Source organism: Leishmania major, chromosome 26 (genome assembly GCF_000002725.2).
Source record: "Leishmania major strain Friedlin complete genome, chromosome 26".
In the NCBI taxonomy this organism is placed as follows: Eukaryota; Euglenozoa; class Kinetoplastea; order Trypanosomatida; family Trypanosomatidae; genus Leishmania; species Leishmania major.
The window spans coordinates 204,025-231,362 of record NC_007267.2 but is presented as its reverse complement, the minus strand read 5'-3'; the positions used below and the strand labels follow the sequence as shown (position 1 = coordinate 231,362).

The 27,338-nt window shown below is 59.5% G+C and overlaps 6 protein-coding genes across 6 annotated transcripts; all 6 read left to right on the top strand.

Annotated features, from left to right (window-relative positions):
* Positions 1–598: 598 nt before the first annotated feature.
* On the top strand, positions 599–1,063 carry LMJF_26_0780 (conserved hypothetical protein; the record flags this gene model as incomplete). The annotated part of the gene is made up of 1 exon (XM_001684030.1): positions 599–1,063. The coding sequence occupies one exon, from the start codon at positions 599–601 to the stop codon at positions 1,061–1,063; it is 465 nt and encodes a 154-aa protein (XP_001684082.1).
* A 1,962-nt stretch (positions 1,064–3,025) lies between these two features.
* On the top strand, positions 3,026–4,657 carry LMJF_26_0770 (hypothetical protein; the record flags this gene model as incomplete). Its single annotated transcript, XM_001684029.1, has 1 exon — positions 3,026–4,657. The coding sequence occupies one exon, from the start codon at positions 3,026–3,028 to the stop codon at positions 4,655–4,657; it is 1,632 nt and encodes a 543-aa protein (XP_001684081.1).
* An 810-nt stretch (positions 4,658–5,467) lies between these two features.
* Positions 5,468–5,944, top strand: LMJF_26_0760 (conserved hypothetical protein; the record flags this gene model as incomplete). The annotated part of the gene is made up of 1 exon (XM_001684028.1): positions 5,468–5,944. The coding sequence occupies one exon, from the start codon at positions 5,468–5,470 to the stop codon at positions 5,942–5,944; it is 477 nt and encodes a 158-aa protein (XP_001684080.1).
* Positions 5,945–6,775: 831 nt separating this feature from the next.
* On the top strand, positions 6,776–12,040 carry LMJF_26_0750 (conserved hypothetical protein; the record flags this gene model as incomplete). The annotated part of the gene is made up of 1 exon (XM_001684027.1): positions 6,776–12,040. The coding sequence occupies one exon, from the start codon at positions 6,776–6,778 to the stop codon at positions 12,038–12,040; it is 5,265 nt and encodes a 1,754-aa protein (XP_001684079.1).
* An 842-nt stretch (positions 12,041–12,882) lies between these two features.
* Positions 12,883–15,414, top strand: LMJF_26_0740 (conserved hypothetical protein; the record flags this gene model as incomplete). Its single annotated transcript, XM_001684026.1, has 1 exon — positions 12,883–15,414. The coding sequence occupies one exon, from the start codon at positions 12,883–12,885 to the stop codon at positions 15,412–15,414; it is 2,532 nt and encodes an 843-aa protein (XP_001684078.1).
* Positions 15,415–20,512: 5,098 nt separating this feature from the next.
* On the top strand, positions 20,513–26,470 carry LMJF_26_0730 (conserved hypothetical protein; the record flags this gene model as incomplete). Its single annotated transcript, XM_001684025.1, has 1 exon — positions 20,513–26,470. One exon carries the CDS (start codon positions 20,513–20,515, stop codon positions 26,468–26,470), a length of 5,958 nt encoding a protein of 1,985 aa, XP_001684077.1.
* Positions 26,471–27,338: the final 868 nt, after the last annotated feature.

Genomic DNA, 27,338 nt, shown 5'->3' with positions numbered 1-27,338 from the left:
TGGTAATCGCAACGTTCCTCTCGCAAGTCCATCTTTCGTTGTGTGGTGGAAGTCGTGAGCGCCCGAAGAACGCACGACGTTTTCAGGTGCAAGGCTGAGTATTTGCCTTTTTCTTGTGTGGCGAGCGGCCCTCTCTCCGCACTGTGCGACATGCGCACAGGTGAAGCCCACACACGCACTCGAGAAAAGAGAAATGCACCCTCACAGGCGAGCTTCTTGAGGGCGCAAGGACTGAAACAGCCCGGGTGCCCGTGAGACGAGTGGTTGAGGGTAAAGGTGCGAAGGATCTAGCTGTAGCAGGCTGCACTGCCTCTGCCGGCAACCACAGCTGCGTCAGCGACTGAGAAACGCATGTGCATGCCCGCCACATTGCTCTCCACCTTCTTCCATGCTTTTCGCTGTTGCTCCCTCCCTCTTGCTCTCTCTCTGCGAGTGTCGGTGTCGCACCACCCGTTGCTGAGCTCACGCAGCACTTCTCATCGCACACGCCCTCAACACGCTGAGACTGCTCTTTCAGCGGCGCCAAACGAAAGCACGTAAATCTCGTTGTTAGCCACCCCAAAGTACACGCCCCTAACCGCGATCGCTGTTTGCTCCGATGGAAGCCACCGTAGCCCCCAGCACCGGACTGCGACAGCTACGCCGCGTGCGCCGCGCCCGGACGCAGTACGAGCGTCTGCAGCGCCCGGACGACATACAGCCAGGCTATCCCATTCCGAGCATCGAGGGTTGGGTGCTCTTTTTCTCGAACCTGCCGGAAACGACGACGCAGGAAGACATAGCCAACTACCTTGTCTCGTTCAAGGAGGGTGATCCGGACTACTTTGGCGCCATCACCGATATCAAGATTCCCCTCAACGCCGACTGCTTCTGCGCCGGTTACGCCTTGGTAGAGCTGGAGGACCGTGCTGGGTACGAGCGCGCGATCGCCGAGCTGAACGGCACCGTGTTTCCGTCCGCCGACAAGCCCCTTGTCGTGGCTCCGACGTTTCTTGGCGAAGAGGAAGAGCAAGAGCCGCAGGCAGAGGAGGTGGCGCCAGGCGAAAAGCGGGCGCGCGATTAAGCTGTACCCCCCCCCCGGTTGGCATCTCTAACACACAAAAAAAGCAAAACTAGGCAGAGCCGTGAACACCACCGGCGCCCCACACCCTGCAGGAGCCCACCCCCGCACACCCCCAGACAAAAACGCAAACCCCATCTTTTCGCCCCCCCCCCTCCCTCCCCGGCCTCCTGCCTTTTCCCCAGCCGCGGTGCTTCCGCCCTCGGCCACCGCCCTCCCCTGGGGGCCATTCCCAGGTGTCCCCAACCACGCCCCCGCCCCCAGCGTGGCGGAGAGCAAAGGCCCCGGGCAGCAGCCCCCCCCCCCCCGAACGGAAAAGGCGGGACGACAGCGCACCACGCGGTACCCTGGCCACCACCAAGGGAGAAGACAGCGTCGCATCCTCACAGGGCCGCGGCGCAAGCCGGCAGCCCGCCAGTCCTGGGAAGCAACCCTCCATGCACCTCAAGACTTCCATCGAAATGAACGCAAAATACTCTCTCTTTTTTTTCCTCCTCTTGTATTTCAGCAGTCGTTTTCCGAACTGTTCAAACCGTCATTGGAACTGAGTCCTAACAATGAACAACGTGCAATGCCCCAACGGGGCAAGTTCGGAGAGGAGCAGCACTCCCTTTATCATGTTCCAAGTTTTCTGCACCTGCACCTTGACGGTGAGCACATTCTTTGTCTACCGCTTTCGAAAGCAGGCAGAAAGCCGCGCGCAGCAGCGGTATGATAGACTTGATCGCTATGAGGTTGGCACTGGCGTTCACAACGTCCCTGCCGGCTGACCTGGTTAGCGTTTTCCCAAGCAACAGCGGCGCAGATCGTTGTTCTTTTTCCAACATGACGTTCTATCACGAACAAGCCGACAAATAGACGCGTGCAACCACGGTTTTCCTACCTGGGTTGCCTCACAACTGAATCCTCGTCGCCTAGGACGAGCCTTCGAATCGCGCACTGCGTCTACGGGGCTTTTCGCGATTTTCCTCGTCCCCTTTTCGCATAAGTGCTGCGGTATCAGTGCCAGACGGACTCGGGTGGACTGCAACCCTTGATCCCAACAGACCATGACCAGGGCCATGCTTGAGGGTGGAGGCAGGGGCGTCTGTCGTGTCAGATCCTAGCTCGTCGAGAAACAAAACACAAATTTACTCAAGTGCTTGCTCGAATGCAAAGTGGTTTTGATTCAATTGAAACCTTCTCATCGGCAAGGCTCTCATCGCAACCCTGCGCTGATTCAACACAGGGAAGTGAGAGCTGTTTTTCGGCTGCATATGCTTGGTGCGTCTTAGCTTCTATATTATGCTGTATTGACTCTCGTTTATCGCATGAAGGAACAGCTATTTTACAGCACCACAACTACAATTGCTAGCATTGAGTTAATTGAAAGTCGATTACCGATATCAGCTCTGCGACATTATTTTATCCGCTTTGCGTTGCATCTCAATAAGATCTGTTTGGTTTCTGAGGACAAACCTCTTGATGGGGGACATCTCTGTGTGTGGTGTCACGCGATCCAGTTACCGCACTCTTTGAGGAGAGGCCAAGCAGCTTTCTATCTCTGTAAAAACGCGGAACCGCTTCTGGTGGCGGCAGGCTCAAGCGCCTACGATGTAGCGATGCTTAAACGATGCATCGCTACAGATAATGGACCTGTTGCAAAAAAAAAAAAGAACAAAGAGGGGGAAGATCGAGCTCTCCCGATTACTGTCTGCGAAAACTCTTCGTTTTGCTATGCTTGGGAAGTCTATTGGAAGTATGCGCATATTATTTTCTCTCTTTTCCTTTGGATACAAAAAATTGGTGCTTTATGCTTCATTGGCTCATACTCGAGAAGATCCTGTTTTCCAATTTGACACATACAATACTGTCTAGTGCAAGCTCCTCTCTTACAGCTCTCAAAACCAGCAAAGGAACGAAAAAAAAAAGAAAATACAGCAAGAGCACTTTTTCTCTGGCGAAAACAGGACCGTGCTAGAGGAGATGGACTCTTCTCATTTCAAGCGTGTACACTATGATTTGCCGCAGGAGCAGCTAGAGTATTTTGGCTCACGGGCAAGAACCTCTCCCAGTTTTGTGCCCTCCACACCAGTGCGTATCGTGTGCGACAAGGCGACTCTCGGGTGTAATCATGAAATGCTCCGCCGTTCTCAGGAACGGCCAGAAAACGCAAAAAATGAGCTGCACGCAGTCACACAGCTGGGTAGTCTTGCTGAGAAATATCACCAGTATTTTGCGCAACATCTACAAGCGGATATCGAGAGTCCCTGGCTAAAAACCGACAGCGCTGTCTCCGGGTTTCACCCGGTAAAAGAATCGCAGCGGCACGAAACCCCAGCACCAAGGACAACTGCGCAAAAGCCAGCATCAGAGTCTCCATCGCATGTCTCTTCAGTACAGCGTGCTCATCCTCCAGTAAGAGCCAATTCGTCGTTGCAGCCGCGCTTTCACGGCAGTATTCCGCAAGAGCAATCTGCGAGCATTATAGATCACGCAACATGGCACATGACGCAGTCCACTGAAAATTATCCTTTGCTATCGAGAAACCATTATGAGCAGCCGCAAGGTGAACACGCTCCGGTCTCTAAATTGTCCGCTTCTTGCGACAGTCCCGTATCGCGTGACTTGCCCATAGGAATGAGTACCAGTGCTCGATCACAGCACGAAGAGTCAGCGGTGCCGCAGCAAACGAGGGAGCGACCATCAGAGGCGTGCTCGTATATGCCGCAGCAGGTGGATACAATTCATCCGGTTCTGAAGGCGCAGGATCATCAGGAGTCCAACTATTTAGCACGGCGCCCAGCATCGCAAGGTCATCTGGATGAATATGAGCGCATGTGCGATGACGAAGAAAACTGCACGTTTCACCCGAAGGTGAACAACGCGTCATGGCGGAGAAAAATGCGTATGCAAAGGTCTACCCACCGCGAAAGCGAGAGAGCGAATTCACTGTGTGCAAGTCGCGGTGACCACGAGGCAAACGTATACGATAGGATGCACGGTGACGCTGACGCCGTGAAGAGACGCAGTGACAGCCGCCGCGCGCAAAAAGAAATTGACAACACTCAAGTCGAGAGAAATGCATCTCATGGCTCGCGCTCCACTTTCGTGAATCCGCACCGCTCGGCGGTGGACTCTCAGGCTGAACCCAAAGAGGTTTTCCTGCGGTTGTACGCAGATGCACAGCGTTATAACAAGGAAAAGGCTGAGCAGGAGCGGCTAATTGAACTCAAGCGCCAGCAAGAGCGTGGGGAGGCGCCGTATGACAGAGAAAATGGTAGCAAAGCCAGAGACGGCTCACAGGGCCAAGACGACGGGATTGGTGTCAGCGAAGATGAAAAATCTCTCACAGCAAAGCCGCGTGGCTCTAGTTCTCGCCGGAAGGGCTCTGCGACGCGTGACCTTTTCGAGCGACTTTCCCGACCTCATACGGTCACAATCAAGTTCGAAAAACAAAAGGAGCAGGCTGAGCAAGAAAAGCGTGAAAAAGAGCAGAGGAATATCGAAGCAAAGAGAAGTGAAACGGAGAAAATTACTGCCTGCAGCTGGAGAATTCCAAGCAAAAGCTTCACCTTCTCTGACTTGGAGTCTCAGAATGCTCTCTACGTATCATGATAGCAAGCTCACTTCTTTGGAAATCGGACGACGCTCTTGGCATCGCCTATATATATGTGCATTATTGGGTGTGCACGCTTTCATTGTCTATTGATCCTTTTTGTGCAGAGCTTAAGGTGATTTTTTCCGTTGTATTGCGCGCAAAGTTATATATATATATATATATATATGTATGTATGCATGTATACTCTAATTCAATAGTCTCTTGTGCTCTTTCGTCTACTATTGTCATCTGCTTGTCAATATAGCTATGCTCCTAGGGCTGTCTTTCGGTGTTTTTTTTTTCGCCTCATTCTGCGCTGCCAGGTGAAGAAAAAGAAGTAAAAGGATTGCGTAGCCGCTTCCGCACTGGGCCCCTTGTTGCATTGCTACTCTGAACTCTTGGCTTTTCTCATCTGCCTGAATGGCCTGTCTGCTCAGAGCAACTTTTCCTCCTTTTAGCATCGACTCCATACAACTCCCCTTTCTCTTTCGCTTTCGACCCTCCCCGTTGCGTGGGTTTCCCATCGGAATAAAGCGACCATAGCAGAAGACACATTGCCCATTGGAGCAGCACCGTTGCAGAAACGCCACTGTACACTCCCACATGCCGAACCGGAGTGTGACAGTTTTTGAAAGTTGCTTTTGTAGGAACGAAAAGCGGCCTCTGTGAGCTGGCGTGTGACTCTCTCGTTCCCCGAAACTTCTCTTCAGCCTTTCTTACGCTTCCCAATCGCAACAATCTTGTTCTTTTATTCAAGCAAAGAAGAAAAACGGTAACTGCGACTTACTCTTCGTAGCACGTCCGCTCTGCTCCGGTGTGGGGTTATAATGAAGAAGTACCGCAGCGGAAACTCCGGCCCCTACACGCCTGATTATCACGCCTTGCTAGGAAGTGCGCCGTGGATCATCATAAGGCGCTTGCTTAGTCAGCCGCCGAAGGATGCGGGGAACGATAACAGCATCCCTCAGATATCTGAAGGAGATATTGTAACCGTCTTTTCGCAGTTCGGTGAAATTGTTGATGTCCGTTTCGTGCGCCACCGGAAAACTGGCCGCTTTCTGGGAACTGCATTCGTGAAGTTCAAAGACTACCGCAGTGGAATTCTGGCAGCCGACGAGCTTAACAGCAACTACGACAAGGGTGAGCATTTCTTCCTTTCGGAGTCACAGGAAGGCTCGATGTCTTCCGGTGAGCAGAAGGGGATAACAGTGGAGCGGTGTGAGGAGGTTGTTGTGCCTCAGTTGTACAATGACGAGGTGGAATCATATGCGCAGTGGCTGTGCCGGCATAACATTACGCTGTAACGTGCAGGTGTCTTGATCAAGAAAGGAAAGACAACAAAGCAACGGCTGACCGCCCTCTACTGGTCTTTTCGTTTTTGCATCTGTGCTATGTGGACACCACCGCCACCGCGCCGGTTGCCATATGCTCGTGGTGGGCAACTCTGGAGAACTTCAATGCACTTATTACCTGTTCGCCTTCATGTTTTCCCTTGCTAGTGCTGCAAAGCGATGACAAACCGTAAATCCGCCTCTGCATCCACTCTCTCTTTCTTTCGCAACTACCCACCTTCTTGTTCACTGCCTTCATGCGTTCCTGCTTTTCCTCTTTTAGCTCTCGCGCTACCAAGTCCGCTGCTAGGAGCAGGTTTCAGGCGTATCGCTTTCGTTTAACCCTCCGTTTCCCGCTCTCGTTTTCCGTGGAGGTCACGACGCACAGTGCGGGGAGGTGTGGCACCCGCGCCTATACGATCAGTCGGCTTCTTATCCCCCTTTTTTTTTGCACGTGTTACTCGTTGTTGTTCTTGTACTGCACTCTTGCAAGCACAAGCGGCTTTTTCTCCCTGGCGCTGAGGCCATGAGGATATCTCGTCCCCCTGTGCTGGAGAAAGTGACATTGTTGCATCCATAAAACAAAAGCCAGTATATCTGGACGCAGTTATTCGCCTTTTGGTTCGCACACCCACGCTGCATCCTTTTTTTTTTCTGTTTCTCACATGTGTATTCTTTTCCGACGCGCGGATTCCTTTCATCTAGCACCGGTTTATCGTGCCTTTTCAGCAGACGGGTTGCATTCGCTACGGGGCTCCCGAAAGCTCTCTCTCTCGCGCACCCAAGGACTTTCTTTTTCTTTCCATGGAGGCGGCGTGCAGACGACTGTGCCAAGGCGACACCTCCAGTCTGCCGGATATCGTGGACTGCATCGAGGCGGGGCAGCAGGCACCAACGGGTAAGCTAGGCGCCAGGGCCTACACTGCACTTGCAACACTCATGCTTCGTGAAGGCGTTGTGCTTCGCAAGTCATACGCATCGAACTCGGCACTCCCCAGCAGGGAGGCCTTCTACGCACTGCGCATTCTCGCAGTTCTAGGCGCGCGGCATGCACAGGAAGGACACGATGTAAAGAGCGTCCTCCTTTCACTCGGCTTGCAGCAGTGCCGTGATATGAAGCTTGACGCTTACTTTGCTCTCAGGCGCCGGCAGCAGTATTATGTGATCATGTTTGTGACGCTGCTTATCGGCGTGTATGGGTGTCGCCCACAGGATTTGCTCCAAAACGCGACATCACTGAACGTCATGACTGGATCGACGGATTTTGGACGGCTGCCGCCACATCTTGAAGGTCAAATCGAATATACCGAGTTGATCCCAGCGCTGCCACACCACACAGCCAGAGTAGCTGCTGCAGCGGCAGGGTGTAGTGGCGGCCGCACTTCTCTAACTGCTCCAACAAATCATCAGCCGCATGGTGCAACGAGCGGCTCAGGAAGTCCACCGCGTTGTGCGGGCGTTCAGAATCGAAGGTCGCTGCTGATCTCTATCCCCGGCACGTCTACGGACTTACCGCTGCAACCAACACGGTGGTATCGTGAGTTCCCCCGAAAGCCTATCAATGTACCCTACCCTGTCAACCCGCTCTACGTAAATGTGGCGTTGCGTGAGGGCAGCAGCGGTGCAACGGCCGCGGGAGGGACGACTTGCGACGACGGTGATGGTGATGGAGTATCCCCGGCTTTTCAGTCGCTTGTGGCGGAGATACCGATGACGGCACAGTTTCCGACGCCTGTGGTGCTTTTTTCCGTGTATTACGGTGTTGGCTGTGTGCCGCGCCTGCCCACGCTCGACGACCTGGCTCGCCTTCACGCGTGGCGCGAGCGCAAGCAGCAGGAGCAGGCGGCCTCGACGCCTGGCACCGACTTCTCATCACGGACGCTTCTTGCGGAGCATCGGCACGGATGGGGCTCCATCCTGGAAGCGGCAGTGCAGATACGTGAACCGGACGTCGCAGCAGAGGGCGATGACCCGCACCTGTTTGCTGTGCGCAATGAGATGGCATTCATGTCGCCCAGCGCTAGCGCCGTCGCGTATCACCGCCAGTGCCTGGGCAGCTCTCTGCTGCGACATTACCTGGAAGAAGGCAAGCTGCTAAGCTGGGGCTCTTTGGCAAAAGGCGCGCTCGGTCAGCATCGCCAGCGGCACAGACGATCCCCACATGAGCTACGAAAAAGTGTCGCCGTGAGCAGCGACCCCGCTGGGTCGAATGCTAAAGTCGGCGGCGCCGCTCCAGCTTCTGTGAACGCCAAGCAGCAGTACTCGAGTTCGCCAGACGCCTCGGCGCTGGGCAGCAACGAGGGCGAGGCGAGTCTGGTTGGGGGAGGCTCCCCTACAGCGGGCTCGCTCGTGTCCGTATCCAAGGTGTCGCTTGCGCGCCGACTATCCACGATGGATACTCTGTCTGAGACGCGACCCGGGGGACGGTGCGTGACGGATCAGTTCCAAGCCTCGCCTTCCGCTGGATTGCCGAAGGCCACATCGACGGCTTTTGCTGGAGCTCTTGCGGTCAGCGCCACCTCTCTCGATGACACCGGCGCGACAGGCTATGTGTACCTTCCCTCATATGTTCACACGGCCGCACGTGTGGCACAGGTTGCCTGCGGGCTCGCCGTCACGTATGTGTTAACCGTTGATGGCGCGCTGTACAGCTGCGGCCGCGCCGACAACGGTCAGCTCGGCATCGGCGAGGGCAGCGCACGCTACTCCGACGCTGGAGTGAGCAAACTTCAGCGGGTTCTTCTCAAGGACAACGAGCGCGTCACCCGCATTGCCGCTGGCACCGCGTGCGCCATGGCGCTCACTGGAGACAGCGCGTTGTACTGCTGGGGCCACAACGTTTACGGACAGTGTCTGACGATGCCGGAGGCGAGCCACGTGTCGACGCCGGTGCGGCTGAAGGCCGGGGTCCACAAGATACTCGACGTCTGCTTTGGCCAGTTCTTCGGCGTACTACTGTTCGACGACGGCGTTATGGGCACCTGGGGCGTTGCATCGATGCTGGGGTGCAACATGAGCGGCAAGAGGCTAGAGCAGAGTCTCGCATCCGATCAGTGTAAGTGTTCCAGGCAGATCGTGCACCTGCAACTTGCCACACCGACCCCCATGGCGGCAGTGCGCGCTGGACCGTGGCACGCACTCGCCATCTCGCAGAAAGGCGAGGTGTACACATGGGGTGTCGGCCGCAATGGGCGACTTGGGCACGGCACCGACAACTCAGAAGTGAAGCCACGACTTGTTGAGGGGCTACGGTCGTCTTTTGTGGTTGATGCCAGCTGCTCCAACGCCCACAGCGCCGTCCTCACGAGTACCGGCGCCGTCTACGTTTTCGGCGAGAACGCCGAGGGGCAGCTCGGGCTGCGCGGGCGTGAGCCGCGGCGCTTGCCAACGATGGTGCCGCTTCCGATGAAGGCAGTGGCGGTGACATGTGCGCGAGAGCACACGTGCATCTTGCTGGCGGACGGTGACGTTGTCGCATGCGGATCGTACAGGACGTGCGGCCTCGGCCTCGGCTACGGACGTCAGCTTTGCGCCGCGTCGCGCATCCTCACCAACTATGTGACGCTGACGCTGCACTGCGGCCATCTGCAAAGCATGGCAGGTGTCGTGCACCGTCGAACCTCCGTGATGGTGGTGGGTCACTCCACCATCGAGAAGATGTCTCGGGTGTCGAGCCTGATCGTGCGCAGCGGTGTTCGGTGCGCCGGGTCCGGCGCAGGCTTCCTCGTGGTCCTGTCGGAGAGCAACTCCCTCGTTGCCATTGGACGTGGCGAGCGTGGCCAGCTCGGCATTGGAGACTGCATGAAGCCGAATCGTCGCGATGATGTCACCGTCGCTGCGGCCTTCCGCGAGGTGCAAATCCCGTCCGACGTCGTCATACAGCATGTGCGTTGCGGCCCCGACTTCGTTCTCGCCCTTGACACTAGTGGCGTCGTGTACGGTTGGGGCAGCAACGACCATCGAAAGTTGTGCCAGCCGGCGGATGTCGCTCAAGTCTTTTCGCCAGTGCGCATCGCCGCCTACACAAGTGAGCGGATTGTGCAGATTGTGTGCGGGGGTACCTTTGTCGTTGCTCTCACTGCCGATGGAGAGGTGCTCACCCACGGCGAGGCCATATACTGCGGCTTGGGCGCGCCAACGTCGCCGACCAAGGCTAAGGGTAGCGATGTGCCAGTGCCGATGCGCGTCGCCGGCCTGAGCGACATTGTAGCGGTGGCAGCAGGGCTCCACCACGCTGTGGCGATGACGGCGTCGTGCAGCGTCTTCGCCTGGGGGGTCGGCGTTCTCGGCACGGGCAGCACCGCCGACGTCTCCGATTCAACCCTCTTCACCTCGGTCACTCCGGCACCGGTGCGGGTGGCGCTCTCACAGACTATCCGCAGCATTGGCTGCGGGCCCAACAACTCCTTCGCGATCAGTGATGAGGGGGAGCTGTGGGTGTGGGGCGTGAATAGGTTTGGCGAGTGTGGCATGCCGACCAGTGGCAAAGGCGCGAGCATCGGCACCGGCGGAGGCGCCCTTCAGCGCTTGGCGGCTAGACAGAAGCAGGGCAGCGATGCGGCGGCTGACCACGCCAGCGTCATCGCTACACCAACCGCAGTTGCGCGACAGGTGCGAGACGCGGCCTTCACAGGTGAGTTCGGCGTGGTGGTGTTCGAAGACGGTCAGGTAAGCGTCTCGGGTCGGATCCGGTATGGTGGCCAGAGGTATCTTCTGTCCAGCTTCCACAGCACCCCGCAGCCACCCTTCTCCATCGACGTCAACGAGTCAGTATGGCGGTCTCCTACAGAACCGCGCACCAGCTTCAGTACATCCTTGCTCGGCAGCGGCGGTGGGGGCGCATCTGCTGCTGTGGCGACTGAACCGCGCCAGCAAGAGCACCAAGGGAACGCCGATGCGGATGGCGCGTTCAAGAACGACAGGGAACCGTCACCATCTTCCTATGTTGGCCTCCCGGCTGCCGGCAAGTCTGCGATGCTGCCCACAGACGGCCAGCATCAACACCGTCCTCAGCCGCCGTCGCCGCCGCGGTCATACGCTGCGGGGATGGGCATGGCCGCTGCATCACCCACTTCTGCGCGCGCCAGCAAGTCACCGCCGCACCGCGCAAGCCTCTCTCTTCCCCTGATGACCAGGGGTCGCGGTAGTCCAACGGTCCCGTCTTCGCGCGCGGCGACGATAGTCGGCGAACCGGCGCCCCTCGCCGCACCGAGCAATCCGCTTCTGTCCATCCCCTCACCGCGGCTGGGCGCGCGTGATGCAACTCCGCTAGATCATGGGCACGACATGATGTCCGCCTACTCCCTCCCGAGCATCTCGGGACTGATTCCAAGCGCGCAAGGGAGCATGCCCCAGGCCGCGACAGCCGTCACACTCGGTACGATGGACGCAGAGGGTGTCCGCAGCGGTACCGACTCGGGCGTGTATACCGTCGACGAGGAGGCACAGACGAACCTGGCCTCCTCGGGAGCGTACCTCAATAGCGGCGAGTACTCAGCAGCAGACACCATGACGCTTCTCTCCAATGCAGAAGTTTCCAGCGAGGCGGACGCCTGCACCCCAATGCCACTGCGCCGGGCTAGCGATGGCGCCACACCGTCCCCCGTGCGAGCGAAGACGTCGAGAGTGGCGCGGGCTCGCAAGCCGTTGTCTGCGACGTGGGACACCCTGGACACTCGGGCACCACCCATGCTGCCGCTTTCACCGGATCACTCCGTCGCCCAATCAGCCGACGTAGGAGTGGCCGCTGCCTCGTCTACGGTGACGACCGCGAGAGCCACTGCCATGGCGCAAGTGCGCGCGCAGACGCCGTCGCGAATACATCCGGCTCAACGTGGGCCAAAAGTGCGGGCCGCCGCAACCTCCAAACTTCCGAAACCATCGTTGTCTTCGCCGCCGCCTCCCTCGGCCGCTGATGAGCGCATCGTGGGCATCCGCTGCTTTGCTGGCTGGGAGCAAATCTGCATTGTCATGGAGAAATATCGGCCCTCGGCAGCTGAGGTGGGTATGGCACAGACGGGCCTTCAAGTGCTCCTGCGCCAGAGTGAGAATGCTGTGCGGGAGGCGTGAAGCAGAGAGGGGGAGCATAAAAGTGTGTGTGTGTGTGTGGGGGGGGGAGATCTTCACCGTGAGCGACTTTCCGACCAAACAAAGGGATCACGCCACAGGAAGCACAGACAGCAACAGGGCGCGTGCGAGAGGCATGCACTGGGAGAAACGAAGCGTGCGCCACCACGAGTAGGCTCGGCGTTCGCGTGTGGGACTGCATTGTCATCGCAGACGCAGCGCGCCTCTCCCCCTCGCTGATCAGAGCGCGTCGCTTCCACCTCCTTTCCTCCAATTCGTTTGAAACCAATCACTTATGCGCGCATCCAGGTATGTGTGTATGTCGGGGTCGATGCGCCGCAAGCCTCACCCTTCCTCTACACAGGCATATAGAATACGTCGTGAGTTCATAAACACTCCGAATTGGCCGGTTCATCTCTGCACTTCCTTCTCACCCTCCTCTCCTTCTATGGACTGTCTGCCACGGATGTGTGCCTTCTTATTCCTCCACGGCATCGTTGCTTTCCCTCCTTTGGTGGATCCTTGTATGCACACATTGGTCCCCCCATCCCCCCTTCTCCGCATTTGCCCGCTCCACCCCACCCCGACTACCACAGTCTTACCCCCCCCCCCTTCTCTGAGGTGCTCACCTTACCTCCACGGCGTCGCCCCAGCGTGTCTTTTTCCCCATTCACTGCTTTCACATCAACACAAGCAGTCACACATCCACATCCGTACACCGGAACATACGATCCCCTCTGTATCCCCCATCCACTCTTTTCTTCCTTCGGCAGGCTCCGCCTGTCACTGGGGTCGCCCATTGGGGTAGCTTTACGTGGCACAACCCGAATACGCAAGTCGCACCCATGCAACCTGTCATGGAGACGCCTGGCGCCCTGTACGTTAACATGGAGAACGTGTCCCCAGCCACGCGCAAGCTCGTGGAGCGCTACATCAGCGGCGATGGCGTTATCGTTGGCTGGGGGTTCTGCCGCAATGGCGAGCTCGGCACAAACTTCCGATACAACCTGGTGACGCCCATGATGATTGGCGGCCATGACAAGCCGATCCGCATGGCCTGCGGCGGTCTCTCGTCTGTTTGGCTCGGTGTGCGCAACATCTTGATGGCCATGGGCGGCGGCATGTGGGGTGAGCTCGGCGTTGGAAACCCGCGCTTCTGCCCGCGTGTGATCGCGAACGAGGCGAACATGCCCATCTGCCCTGGGCAGGTAGACGTCATTCCCTTCACGCAGGACGACGTAGTTGTGGATGTCGCGGCTGGATCTGCCTTCTATGCGTGCGTGTCCCTGAAGGGTAACGTCTTCACATGGGGCGCAAACAATTGCGGGCAGTGCCACCAGGATCTCAACAACACGTGCTGCTGCTATGGGCAGCTGCGCGTTGTGCCAGGCGAGAGCGTAGTGGAAGTGGCGTGCTCCAACTACAGTGTGTTGGCGCGGACCATATCGGGCGCGGTCTACGGGTGGGGTGAGGTGACGCTGCTCGGCGACCGCGACACCGTGGCGGAGAAGCTGGCTGCCGCCGGTTTAGAGTTGGTGCAGTCTCCGCAGTCAGAGTCCCGAGTAGTGGCGCGCGTGCCGGTGCGCATCGACAGCCTCGATGACAAGAACATCAAGCTCCTCTCTAGCGGCCCCTGGCACTACGCGGCAGTGTCGGCGGACGGCTCTGTCTACACGTGGGGCATAGGCAACAGCGGCCGCCTCGGTCACGGTGACCAGGATGACCACCTGTCGCCGGAGGTGGTGACGGCCATGAAGGGTAAGCGTGTTGTCGACGTCGCCTGCGGCTCCTTCCATACCGTCTTCATTGCTGACGACGGCAACGCCTACGCCTGCGGCGATAACCAGGGCGGCCAGTGCGGCGTAGTGGGCGAGTACTCGGTGCCGGTGCCGACAAAGATGAACATCACGGGTGGGCGCAAGGTGATTCACGCGAGCTGCGGCCGCATGCACACAACGCTCCTGCTGAACAACGGCGACGTCGTCGTCTACGGAACAGGGCTGGGCCTGGGTGTCGGTATTGGCTACGGCATGCGCATGGTGCGCTGCCAGGCGATCTTGGAGAACTACACCGTCCTGTGGACGAAGAGCGGGCCAACGCACGGGCTCTCTCTGACGATCCCGAAGAACACAACGATGCTTGTGCTCGGTGTTCCCCACCGCGGCGTACCCGTCTCGGTCACCTCCATTGGGCTCAAGGAGGGCATCTTGTCCTGCGGCGTTGGCGCGGGCTTTACCCTGATGATTAGTCGGCGCGGCAGCTGCTACTCCTTCGGCGTCGGCGGGTGGGGGCAGCTCGGCTTTGACGCATCGCAGGCGAAGCACTTTACGCAGGACCGTGTTCCCGTGTACCCGCAGGCGACGCGCATCGGCTTCTTTTCCCGCACCATCATCACGTCCGTTGCGGCCGGCTTCTCTTTTTCGATGGCCATCACTGAGGGGGAGCGGGTCTTCGCGTGGGGCAACAACAGCTTTGCCCAGTGCGGCCTCGGCGTTGACCCGAAGAAGTACCAGCGTATCTCACAACCTCGCGAGATTACTTGGCTCGCCGACAAGGAGATCATCCAGGTGTCATGTGGCAGCTACTTCGCACTAGCTCTCAGCGCCTCCGGCCAGGTGTACAGCTGGGGCACGATCGAATGCTGTGGCGTGGGACTGGAGCCGGATCCGAAGGTCGTCCCGACCCACATGATAATGCGCAATGTCTCTGGTGAAACCCGTGGTGTCGTGTTGTCGCCGCTGCTCATCGACAGTCTCAAGGGTATCATTCAAGTCGCCGCCGGCGGCTGGCACGGGATGGCGCTCAACGCCATTGGCGAGATCTACGCCTGGGGCATCGGGACAGGTGGGCGCCTGGGCACGGGTGACTGCGAGCACTACTACACCCCGGTCCGCATAACACACGGCGCCTTCTTCACTCGCATCGGCTGCGGCTGCTACACAAGTTACGGCATTGACGACAACGCGAGGCTGTATGTGTGGGGCGTCAACGATAAGAACCAGCTCGACATGTTGGGTAGCAAGGTGGTGACGCCGACGCCGGTGCTGGAGAATGTGCGGGAAGCGTGCCTTGGCAAGTACTTCTCGCTGGCGCTTACCCACAATAACACGTTCCACTTCTCCGGGGTGATGGGGTTCGACTCCGCCTCATACGCGAGTAGGTCCTTCAATGACGTCGACAGCTTGCCGGAGAAGCTGAAGCCAGAGAACATACAAGCAGAGCACTTACGTGGGCTGAAGCTGTTTGGCGGTCTGGAGCATGTCATTGCGCTGCTCGAGAAGGACCCGATTCCAGAGGCCGTCGTCACGGAGGCGATAGTGGGGCTGCGGGAACAGCCCGAACGACTGGTGCGCAAGTATGCCGCGCAGGTGCGGTGATGGGGTGAAAACATGGACACGCCCCACCCAACGAAAAGTCTCCCAAACAGGTAAGTGGTGTGGAGAAGAGGGAAGTCGATCGAGAGTGGGCCAACGCGGCAGGTGCCGCCCATCAGGCTTTCTGAGGCACGACGTCTTGTGTGTGTGGGTCGCCGCCGCCGCCTCCGCCTGCGCGCCCGTATGTGCGTGTGTGTGTGTGTGCATCCCCACGCCATGCGAAGGGGCGTAGAGCAGTCGAGCAACAATGTCGTCTTTTTTCTCTGCCTTCTTCCTTGCACTCCTTTGTGCGCGTCTGTCTAGGCCCTCTTTCCCTTCTCCCCCCTCCATTCCCACATCTCCCCCGCCATCCTTGTGCCCCTGCCTCTTGCCCCCCTAACATGTGTGCATGTTTATACGCTGCTGACCGGTTCTTGTATTTGTTTACCATCATTGTGTTTGCTTTGGTCTTGTTTCCCCACTCTTCCCGCATATCACCTGCATCCTCATCTTTTCCTCCGTTTTTTTTTTTTTACGTCTCTTTATCTCTCCTGCTCTTGCTATGTGTTGCCCTCCTCCCTCTTCTCTCTTCTCCCGCCGGATGTGGCGCAGGCCCGTGGCATACTCGCGCTTCCCCCTCTCGTCGCTCCGTCTGCGGGTGCGTCGGCCATTCTATGTGTTTTGCACCCCCCACACACATTCGTCCTTCCTTTTCTTGTTCTCCAGCGTGCCTTCGTGTTTTTGCGTGTTTCTTTCCTGGTGCGTTCGGTGGTGGTGCCCATCATGGCAAGAGGGGGTGGGTGGACACCCACCCACACACACACACACACATCAGAGTGTGGTGCCAACAGGGTCCAGTGCACCCCTCCCCTCTGTGCGGGAGGAAGCCGATGAGACCCCCCACCCCCTCCCTCCTCCATCCCCCTACCAAAAGTGTCGAACCGCTTCTGGTGGTGGCAGGCTCAAGCGCCCACGACGTAGCGAGACTAGAGCGATGTATCGCTGCTGATGTCTGTGGACAGGTCCTGGGTGGCGCCGCGTCGGGGCGACGTGCGACCGTGAGCTCGGTTGTGCCATCCATGTGACGGGCGGCGTGCCGGCGTGACTCGAGCGCATCACAGCCGACCCTCACACTGCTCACTGGTGTGCGTGTACGTGTGTGTGTGGGGGGGCCTGCACCACCGCGAGGAGGGGGGGGGGAGGATGCGCCAGGTGGTGACCGGCACAATGCGAGCGGCTGCAAAGCGGGTGTGGGTAGCGTTTGGTGCACGGGCCCTGCACTCAGATGCTGGTGTCGGCGCATTGCCGTGCTGGCTTGTGTGTGCGGCTGCTTTGCACGACGGGAGGTGGGCCTGTGGCGGGCCGGGGGCAGAGCGGACCTGAGCGCATGCTGCATGGCAGAGAGATGGACATGGTGGCAAACGTAGAAAGAGGCCTTCTCGCTTATTGTGAAAAGTTCTTGTTCCGCGTTAGCTCCTTCTCTAGTCTCCCGTTTCTCTTGTTTCGCTTATGCTGACCCTCCTGTGCCCCTACTTCGTCTGTTCGCCCCTCTTCAGTGTGTGTTCGCCTGCAGCGTGGCGGGCAAAGAAGAAAACGTGCTGGGCATCGTCACACCAACCCAATGTGCGGCTCGTAGGGGGCTGTGTCGTCGAAGGGCGCAGCACGGCGTGAAAACAAACGAAAACGCGTTTCACAGGAAAGAGACAGAGCAAGCCATGGCGCAGGCGCAGATGGGTGCTATTTCTCTCCCTCTGTCTCCCCCTCCCGGACGTCGCACGTGCACAGGCGCAGAAGAATCAGACAGGTGTACATCCACACCCAGCCACCCACATATTCGACGTGTCCCGCTCTCGCTACGTTGGACCCCCCCCTCCCCCACCTGCGTTTGTTCCTCTTTTACTTGGTTCTCATGAGTGCCATGTGGCGGATGTTGTGTAGGGGACATAATGCCCCTCTCCTTCTCGTTTTGCGCATCTTGCTTTTCTGTTTTTTTTTTGTTTGTTTTCGTCTGTTGTTGGGGTGTCTCTCCTGTGGCTGTGAGCCGCTGGGTCTCTTTCCCTCTCTCCCTCTTTCTCTCTCTCCATGTGTGTGTTGCTGCCGTGTCCACGCTGTTGGTGGTTTGGTATCGATGTACGTTTCGGCACACCTCCCTGCACCTTTTTTTTTCTTCCTCCTCCGTTACAAACGAACAAGACCATGCGTGCACGGACGCCTCGGCCCAACACCCCCGCCCCCTTCTCTCATCTTCGCCCCCTCCCCTCTCGAAAAAAAGGAGGGGGAAGGAGAGAGAGAGGGGGAGGCGGGGGTGTTGGGCCGAGGCGTCTGTCACTTACGGCACCACACGTGCCCCTTGCTCAATGGCTATCGATGTTCTCGTTTTCAAGCATCCGCTTACACACACACCCTCTCTCCCACCCTTCCCCCTCTCTTTCTCTTCTCTCCCCCTCTCCCTACCACACACACACACACACACACACACACACACACAAACTTGCTCCAGACGGCTCTCTCCCTCTCTCGCTCACTCTTTCTTTCTCGAGGGTGAGAAGAAGAGAATGGTTCTGGGTGGGTGGGAGGCACACCGGCTGCGACCTTGCCCGTGCGCCGCAGCTGCGGTCGATTCATTCCCTCCTCCCCCATCGCTGTGAGGAGAGAAGAAGCAACAAAGCAAAGCAGAACATAAAGAGGTGCAGCGGGAAGATGTACCATCAGCAGCACTGTAGTGTGTGCGTGTGTGTGCCACATGAAGGCGACGGTGTGCAGAGACACACGGACGACGTGGGTGGTGACGCAAGTGTGCTCCACTTAAACGGTAGTGCGTCACGGTGTTTTTCTTCTCGGCGTCTTTCCCGTCTTCCTCTTCGTCTCTTTGTTTCGTGGGCTCCATGCGCCCGCGAGCAGCGAGCCGGCAGAGGTTGAAGGAGGGAGTGGGCGAGGGGAAGCCTGTCAAGGGCGTAGTTCCGTGTCGCGCAGAGAGAGAGTACTGCGTATCGCGACGTAATATCTTAACACTGTTTACTCTTCTACGCACCTTCCTCCATCACCTTCAACTTCCCTCTACCTCATCTTACATTTCTCTCGCGCATATCACGCACGGCGTCGTGTGCCTTTCACTTCTCTCCCACACACCGATGCACACATGTCCTTCTCTCGCCTTACGCGATCCCGCTGTCTTGTCTCCTCGCCTGCAGGTACGTGCGCGCATACCTGACGTACGTCTGCTGTACACACATACACACCCACTCTTTCTTCTCTTTTTTCATCTCTCCTCCTACCCATCCCCTGACACTACCATCCAAAGTCTGTGCTCTGACTCGACCCGACGCACAGACGCGGACGGAGCGATAGACAGAGCGTACATACGCGAAAGAAGGAAGAAAAGCGATTCGACGTCACTTCTACAGCCGATCCGCATCTGTGTTTCTGCTATCTCCCTCTTCCCTCTATATACTGAGGAGGGAAAGAAGAGTTCAGGCGCGTCAAAGTCGATTGTTCTCATCCATCTTGTGTCTCTCTCTCTTCCTCCTTCTCTCGGCAGCTCCTTGGTCCCCATTCATCTCCTTTCTCAATCCGCTTGTGTACGCGTCTGTCACCATTGTGGTCGCACGCCATCATCTGATTCACCCTCTTTTTCCACACACACACACACACACACACGTCTCGCTGCTTTCACCATTGTCCCTTTTCTCCCTCTCGTACCACCTCTACCACCACCACACTCTCCTCTTTGTGCGCCACGTGGCTGGAGGCTTTTATTATCTTGCCCCTCCCCCTATTCATCTCCCTCGACAGTTATCTGCTACACATGTATCTGTGAATGTGTCGCGCGCGACTGTGAGACTCTGTGTTGAATCCCTTTCCTTGCCCCCTCTCCCTCCTTCTCTTTCTCTCTCTCTCTTCTCTGCCACTTTTGCCTTTGCTTCCTTCTATGTTTCTGCTTCCCCACATCTCCCTTCGTTTCCTCGCTTCTTTCGGTCTGCATTCCCTCTCCTGATGAGTCGCTCACACGACTGTCCCGCACATCTCCCACCCCCTCTCTCTCTGTGACTCTTCTAGTGGTTCTCTCCTCCTCACGCGCAAAACACGCACGCCGGTCTCTCCGCCGTGTGGTCTTTGGCGTGCCGCGTCTCGTCCAGCTGTTTTCTCACCGTCGTCTCCCTCTTCCTTTCGTCGTCGTCTTTTCTGTTTAGCTCCAGTCTGTGCGTGTTTTATGCAAACACGCACAGACACACACACACACAAACACACGCGCACTGTCTCGCTGTTCTTTCCGTCTCTCCTCGTTTCCGTTTCTCCTCCCCCAATCGCCCTCTTCTCTCCTCCTTCTGCTCTTGCTCTTCTCCCTCCCTCTCTCTCTCTCTCACACACACACACACACACACACGCGTGTGCGTTCTCTTTTCCTTGTGCGACGTGTGTGTTGTGCTCTTCTTGTGCCGTTGTTGTTGCTGCGCCTGTCTGTGTTCGCGTCGCGGGTGCGATTCTCTCTGCTGTTTTCCTCCTCCGCAGCACTCTTCTGGGTGTTGGGGCGACTGTTATTCCGGTCACTTTTGCCGTCGCAGCAGTACTCGTGGCACTGCTGCGTGTGTGCGTCACCTGCACCCAGGGCAAACAGCGGCATCAGCTGTGGCCTTATTCGACGGGTCCGTGGGTGGGGCGGATTTTTTGTGCGTCTCTTTGTCTTCTTTCCGTTTCCTTCGTGTCCTGTGCCCGTGCGCGACTGTGGCCCTCTTTTGCACCCTCGCCAAGAGCGACACACATCCACACCTCCGTGTCCTCGGTAGCCGCAGCGAGGGATTTCTGAAGCACTTCTTCGTGTCTCTCTTGCCACGTACCCCTCTTTCCTTACCTTTTTGTTCGGCTCCCTCAGCGCGGCCTGGCACCCTGCCACCCGCCACACGATCGCGCCTGTGTCTCCCCACCTCGTCTCTTCTCTCTTCCTTCGCCCCTCCTTGTGCTTGTCGTTGTCATCACAGCACGGGCCTGTACGTAGAGGTCGATGGTAGACTCCGTGTACGGCGGCAGCGCTGCTGCCTTCCCCGCCACCGCCTCTGCGGGTGGTGCTGGCGCCGGTGCGATACGTTTCACCAGCGTCGCCCAGCTGCACGGGAGAGAGGCGGGGATGTCGTTGTCGTCTCTCATGGATGCCTTGTCGCGCTTGGAGGTGCTGTTTCGTGCCAGCGGCGAAGCTCTCTGCGCCACAACGCAGCCGTCTGCGCCAGATCCGAGGACCGAAAACGTTGCCCGCAGAGACCATGACGAGCATGCACCATCTACAGAACCCAAACGGACCGCTCTGCAGGTGTCCTCGACGTTGGACGCTCTCGCCACGGCTGCCGTGCGGTGTGATGCCGAGGTGGGCCAGCAGTTGGCTGTTCTGCGCCGCGGCGTCTCTGCCCTCGCCCAAGAGCTGAGCGCACTCTCGGAACGCTACCCTAGCATGAACGCGAAGGGGAGTTGGGCTGGTGCGACGGGCGGAGCTGGTTCACCATCGTCGCCGCCTGCCGCGACTCTGCGCACACCACAGATCATGGCGTCGCCACCCTCTGCGCCAGGCGGAGGCAGCACCAGCGGCACCGCCCCAGCTCCTCGAGGCTCCTTTAGGGACACCTCGCCGAGTGACCCAGGCCCCGCCTCCCCGTCACCGGCGCACCGTTCATCCATCGTCAACGCAACTACCACCCCCCCGCAGCTGCCGGCCGGTTCCGCTGCCAGCCGTGGCGTCGGCAGTATCGCTGCCGTGCCTAGTTCGGGCCTCGGCGCATCCTCTGCCGCCTCGTCTGTGACGAGACCTGCTACGTCAGCCGCGTCTACACGCTCGGTCAGCGCTGCCAGCCCGCCTCTCCGTGCGGCCGCGACTCCCAGCCGAACAGCTCCCCCAGCCGAGTCCACGGCGTCCCCGCCGCTAGCCTTATCACTCATTGACAGGCCAGAGCTACAAGTGCCGGCGGCGCAGCTGCCCCACGCGGCGTGCGTGGAGAACGTGAAGAAGTACTTGAGTAACTGTGTGGAGTGGCCTCCGCGACCCCGTGAGCAGCGGCGAGCGCGGCTACCCCAGGGCGTGCACGGCGGCCGTGCGTGGAAGCGGGAGGACTCTAGCGATGGTGGCCGGGGCGGCGGTGAAGCTTCGCAGCTGAAAGGCCCAGATGGCCAACCAACGCGCTCTGGGCTCGGCGGCGATAGCACCCATCAGCGCAGCGAGACTGACGAGTTCCTGCGACAGCTGACGGAAGAGTCGCCCTACGAATTGTCAGTGCCGCGCTCACCTCTGTCCAACTCGCGCGGCAGCCCAGCGGCCAGCTCCGTTCGCAGCGGCTACAACAGCAATAGCGGCAGCTACGGCAGCGGTGGCGACAACGACTTGCGCTTCGAGGAGGAGGAACAGCAACAGCAGCGCCAGCTGTCCGGTTCCGCAGCTGTCGACCGCAGAGCTTCCTCCAAGGCGGCGACCACAGGAAGCGGCAAGCGTCACCGTAGCCACGGGCCTGTTCAGACCACGCCCACGCGTCGCACACCGCGTCGACGTACTCGCAGTACGAAGGCGAACGGCGCCGATGCGCAGCCGCAACAAGCGTCACGCCGCCGAGGCCGACCAACGCTGCAGGAGTCTGTAGACGCGCTGGTGCTGGGGCAACTCCGCGCTGACGGCATTGCCCTTCCTGCACCGATGGAGGCCGAGTTGCGCTGGTGCGAGGAAGACGACGTGAACGCGGTGTCGCGGAGTGCCGAGGCTGCCTCAGGGGTTGCGGCAGCCGCTCGGTCTGCCAAGCCCGCAGCGAAGGGAGCAAAGCGGCTTAGCGATGGCTCCTCGGGCAGGGACTCCAGCAGTGCCACCGACGACGTCGAAGCTGACTTTGCTGTGGTTCTGCAGGAGGTGCGCACGCTGGTGAGGCACGGCCAACGCGGCAGTGTCTGTCGCGGCTCCTTGACTACTACAGCCGCAGGAGCGGCGAAGGAGCTCTCTACCGGTGTGGACAACCCTCGCTCTGAGCTGTCACGGGTGTCTGCGCAGCTGTCCATGCGTTTGCCAACGACTTCGACCTGGTTGGCGCAGATCCACAGCTTCTGCGCCCTTCTTGAGGACATGGCCATCGCTGCTGCCACCGGCGACGCGGACGCCACAGTCTCGGCAGAAGAGGATCGGCAGGAGGGGTCAAAGAAAGGGCTCACGCGGCGCTCACAGACCTCGGCAACGTCCCTGACACGAGAGCGTGTATCGGCAGCGCCAAAGGCGTTCTCGTTCTCCTCGTCTGCAGCCTCCTCTCCCAACCGCTCATCCTCCGACGCCGCCGCCGCCGCGAGTGCCAGCGACTTCTCTACTGTCGCGGATGAGCTTTTCTCCTCCGCCGAGGAGGTGGAGGGCTCGAACGACGGCGAAAGCGGCGATGGCCAGCGCCGTCGCACGAAGCGGACCCCTGTGACGTCTGCGGCGACAGCTGCAGTTGCGGTCGTGGAGGCCCCCCCGATCTCGCTCATGACATCGCTGGAGCACTCGGTATCCATTGCTCAGCCTTCTTTACACAGCAGCCAGAGCAGCAGTGCCGCCCCTTCTTCCTTTCGCGACACGTCACGGTCCGCGGAGCCGCACCAGGACGAGGCGGGGGCGGAGGCGGAGGCGGAGGAGGGTGAGTCGTCTGCGCCGATACAGGCAAGCCGCAGTCTGCAAGCCACAGTTGCTCTCGCGGATGTGTGGCTGGGCTGCTTCGACGTGCCGGGGGTGCGCGTAGATGGCAGCGGCGCCACGGCTGTAGGAGCGGCGTCTAGCCGCCGCAGCGCCCCCTCGGCACCCGCGCCGACCATCTCGTCGTCGCCTGCTCAGCAACACTTGCCTCTGCGGCAGCCGCGCACACCCACCACCGGCGCGCGCGCGCTTGCTGAGCAGCATTCCTGCTCTCACGAGGCTCAGCAGCACTGGCAGCGAACGCTGCAGCAGCGGCAAGACGCCTTGTTGCGTCGACGCTGCGTGCGAATGCGTGCAGATACGCCGGAGTCGCCGGCGGAGAGTCCTTCCCCAATCACTGTCGCTGCTGGCGCGTCGGCCACTGACGATGCTGTGCCCCAACGAACGTGGGCGCAGTGCATTGGGGGAGGGAAGGTGGCACCAGTGATGGATCACAAGGCCGCCGCCGAACACCTGCGCGCGCTCTGCGCACTGTTGCAGACCGACTTGATCGTCATCAGCACGCTGCAAGAGCTGTCGGCACTGATGCGCACCACGCCCGTGGCGGTTTCCGCCGACACCGAGGCTCGTAACGGCAAGGCCGCGCCGCAGCCGAGCTCGCCATGTAGCTTCTTTGCGGCTGCCACACACCTTTTGGTGTCTCTTCAGCAACACCGCACGATACAGGCCCGCTCCGCACAGGAGGCGTGCATGCTGCACGACGGCAGTAACCCGGCGGCAATCAGCAGCCACTCTGCACACACCTTGACCTCCATTTCCGAGCCGCTTACCCCGCCTGGTCGCAGCGGTGTTGCAATGACAGGCGGCGACGGCACTGGCGCTGCACCGCTGATGCTTTCAGTGCTCCACCCGATGAGCGCTCTGGGCTACATCCCGATGCTGCGGAGCGTGGCATCGACGGCGATGGAAAGACTTCTGAGCGGCGACTCTGACGGCGCCGCCGACACCCTCAGCCATGAAGAGCATCTCACGCGCTACATTCTGGCGGTGGCGCCGTACCTCCTCGCATGGGAGACAGGCGCTGCTGAGACCGGGAACTGCGACGGCGCGCCGCACCGCCGCGGGTCCGTGAGCCCCGTCGATGGAGAGGGCACTTTACCACTGGCATCAGCGTTATGCGCAGCGTCAGCCTCCAGACTGCCGCTTCCCGTCTGGGTATATGTGGAGTCTCTCACAACAATGCTTCTGGAAGAGGCGCGCAAGCTGAACGCCATGTATGAGCTCTACGTGCTTGTGGTGGCGGAGGCCACACTGCAGAGCCGTCGTAGCGGTCCCGGGTGTGCTGCCGATCTCTCCACGGCGACCTCCACCGGCTTCTCGCTGCCACCTGTGTGGCACGGTGGCACAGACGAGACGCTGATGTCGTATGTGCGCCGCCGAGGTCGGGCCGCGTCCATTGCCCAAGGCACCGGCGTCTTGGGCATGGCCGTATCGCTCGACAATGGCCTTGAAAAGTACGTGAAGCCCATCAGTGCCTATCTGCTGAACTCGTTCGACCAGCTGGAGGGGCGTCACCTGCTGCACAGCGTGTTTCAGGAGGTGCAGCTCAGCGACGTGGTGGCCCGCGTCCGGGCACGGCGAGAGCAGAAGATGGGCTCTTCTCCTGCTGGCCGACGCCGCTCGCCCGGCGCCCCAAGCGCGGACGACGAGGAAGGGCTCGACAACTTCAGCTTGCCACCAGGCGCGTTGTCGTCTCCCGCACTGCGCAGTGCGGCAAGTGCGCGGCCGAGCATGCGAGCCACAGAGCAGCGGACGTCTTCTGGGCGTGGCGGCGGCAGCCGGGAAAATGACGTCGATCAGCCGGCAGAGCAGCAACGGCGGGGCGACAGCGAGAGTGGAGCGACGCGGCAGCGCCGCGGACGCGGCACCGCTCGGCGCCTCATCAACCTATCGGGCCCAGGCCAGACACGCCACGCTATTATCGAGGGCTTCGTTCGATACCTGACTGGAGATCGGCGCCGGAGTAGTACACTCAGCGGAGGAGCCAACAGCCCTTCTCACGGCGCCGATCAGCGATCCGGGACCGAAAGCGGTGGTTCGCCGTCGCAGCAGCGCGCCTCTTCGCACACTGCCTCCCACCATCACAGTGGGCTGACCCTCGATGTGCCGCACACATCATCACTGCTGCAGGAGATGGACGCGCGACTCGAGGCGGGGGCGTCGAATGTGGCACTTATTCGTTCGGTAGAGCGAAAGGTGGACACCGGCTCTCTTATCGATGCGCTTAATGCCGGCAAGTTCCTTCCTCATAAGCATGCGGAGCTGTCGACACGGCACTACTTCAACGCCCGCGCCGCCACCTTCACCACGCGGCACACGCTGCCGTCGTACTCTGCCGCCTGTGTGTCGGTGGTGCAGTGCCGCTGGCAGCCTGTGTTCCAGTCCACGATGTGCTTCTGCCCCGTAACGCGCCGCCGTTGCCTGGACCCGCTTGTCTGCGGCGCGTTGCTCATCAGCGCCACACTGCCGCCGCAGGAGATCATCTACTCCGCCCCGGACCCGTCGCAGTCGTCGACGCCGACGCACGGCGTCTCCGGAGGACCGGCGGAGGTGGTCACAGCTCCTGCAACGGGCACGGCTGCCACCACGAATGCGAATCGTCAGCTCCCCAACACCATTCGAGTACTGCGCAGCCGTTTCGAGCGGAGCACAGAAGCCTCACGGCCGGTGCAGCAGCGGCAAATTCAAGCATCGTCGCCCCGCTCCGATCTGCCTCAGCCGCAGAGCACTGCTGTCGCAACCAACGCCCCCGACATGCGCACAGCTTTGCCAGGGTCGCCGCGGTCGCAGCAACAGCAACAGCAGTATCAGCGGCTGCAGCAGCTACGCCCACCAGCGCCGCCGCTTCCGCATGCCGCACTCCCAGACCCCATCCGCATCATATCTGTCTCTTCCCTCTTCCCAGCTTTTTTTCTTCGCGGACCGTCAATGATGCCGGATGCGATCACGATTTCGCGCATCATGACGCGTGCCGTGACGGCCCTCTACACCGACTCCGCCGTGCCGGCCAACGACCGTGATGGAGGGCGGGAGGGGGATGATCAGGCAGGTGGTGCCACTACCGCGACAGCTGCAGCTGCGGCAGTGACGCCTCTCACCAATGACGCCTTTCATGCCTTGCGCGCCGTCACGGTGCCGCTTGATATGCCGCCGGTGACGCGCAATCTTCTCGCCTCACCGCACAGGGCTCATGCGTCGTTGCTGAACCCACCGACGCTGCTAGAGTGCGGACACGTCGTGTCCCACAAGACCTACCTCGATCTACGCACCACGGCGCGGCGGACAAATCGCAACGCGGCCGCTGTCGCCGCAGGGGGCACCACCACCGTCGTGTGCTGCCCCTACTGCAGCAAGGTGACGGCGGTGAAGGATGCCGTGACGCTGTCTTACCTTTACTGAGTCTCCTCCCCCTCCTTCCCCCACAACAAAAAAAGTGGGTTGTCGGCACACCGCATCTCCACTTCTTTTCTTTTGGGTCTCCCCGCTCCCTCGTCCGCCGTGCAGCCGAGCAGGCGAGATGGAATCGGAAAACGCGAGACACAGAGGAACGAAAACAGGGGAAGGAAAGGGAAGGGGAGAGATGTGTGCGTGTGCGTGTGTGCAGCACCGAGTGCAGTGGCGTTCCATCGCGTAGGTAGTACGAGCGTTGTGAAGAGGGAAGACTAGGGAAAGGCCGGCATAGGCCACAGATGTTGTTGATGTATTTATTTAGGATTTCTCCATGTGTGCCGCCACACCTCCCCGTGCCCCTCCTCCCCCCTCGGAACACCACCCGCCTCTTTTTCGTTTTTTTTTTTTGCGTTCTGAACTCCCCCAAGAGCGCACCCATGGTGTGGTCTTCAGCCTTATTCCCGAATTTCTCTTGCCGACGTTGCAAGCCATCTGTTCAGCTTTTTGCGGTGCCCTCAATGCTTGTCTCCATCAACACAGACACACATACATACACGCACACACACACACACACACACACATACAAACACACAGTGCCGATATCTGTCTATAGATGACTCTAACGGCGCCGATGCATTCGCATTACCCCGGGGCGGTTTCAGCGGTGCTGTCGTCAGCAAGCGGGATGACTGTGCGTGCATGCGTGCCTGTGCTCTGCGTGTCGCACAGGTGAAATGTGTAATGCTCTCGAGGTCATGCAGAATTTCCGACTCACACAGCATCAGAAGGGCGTGCGCAAGCGTGACTCATTTCTCGGCAGCTGTGTCCCCCTTCTCCTTTCCAGTTTCCTGATAGGGGCTGTGGCCGTCCACTGCCG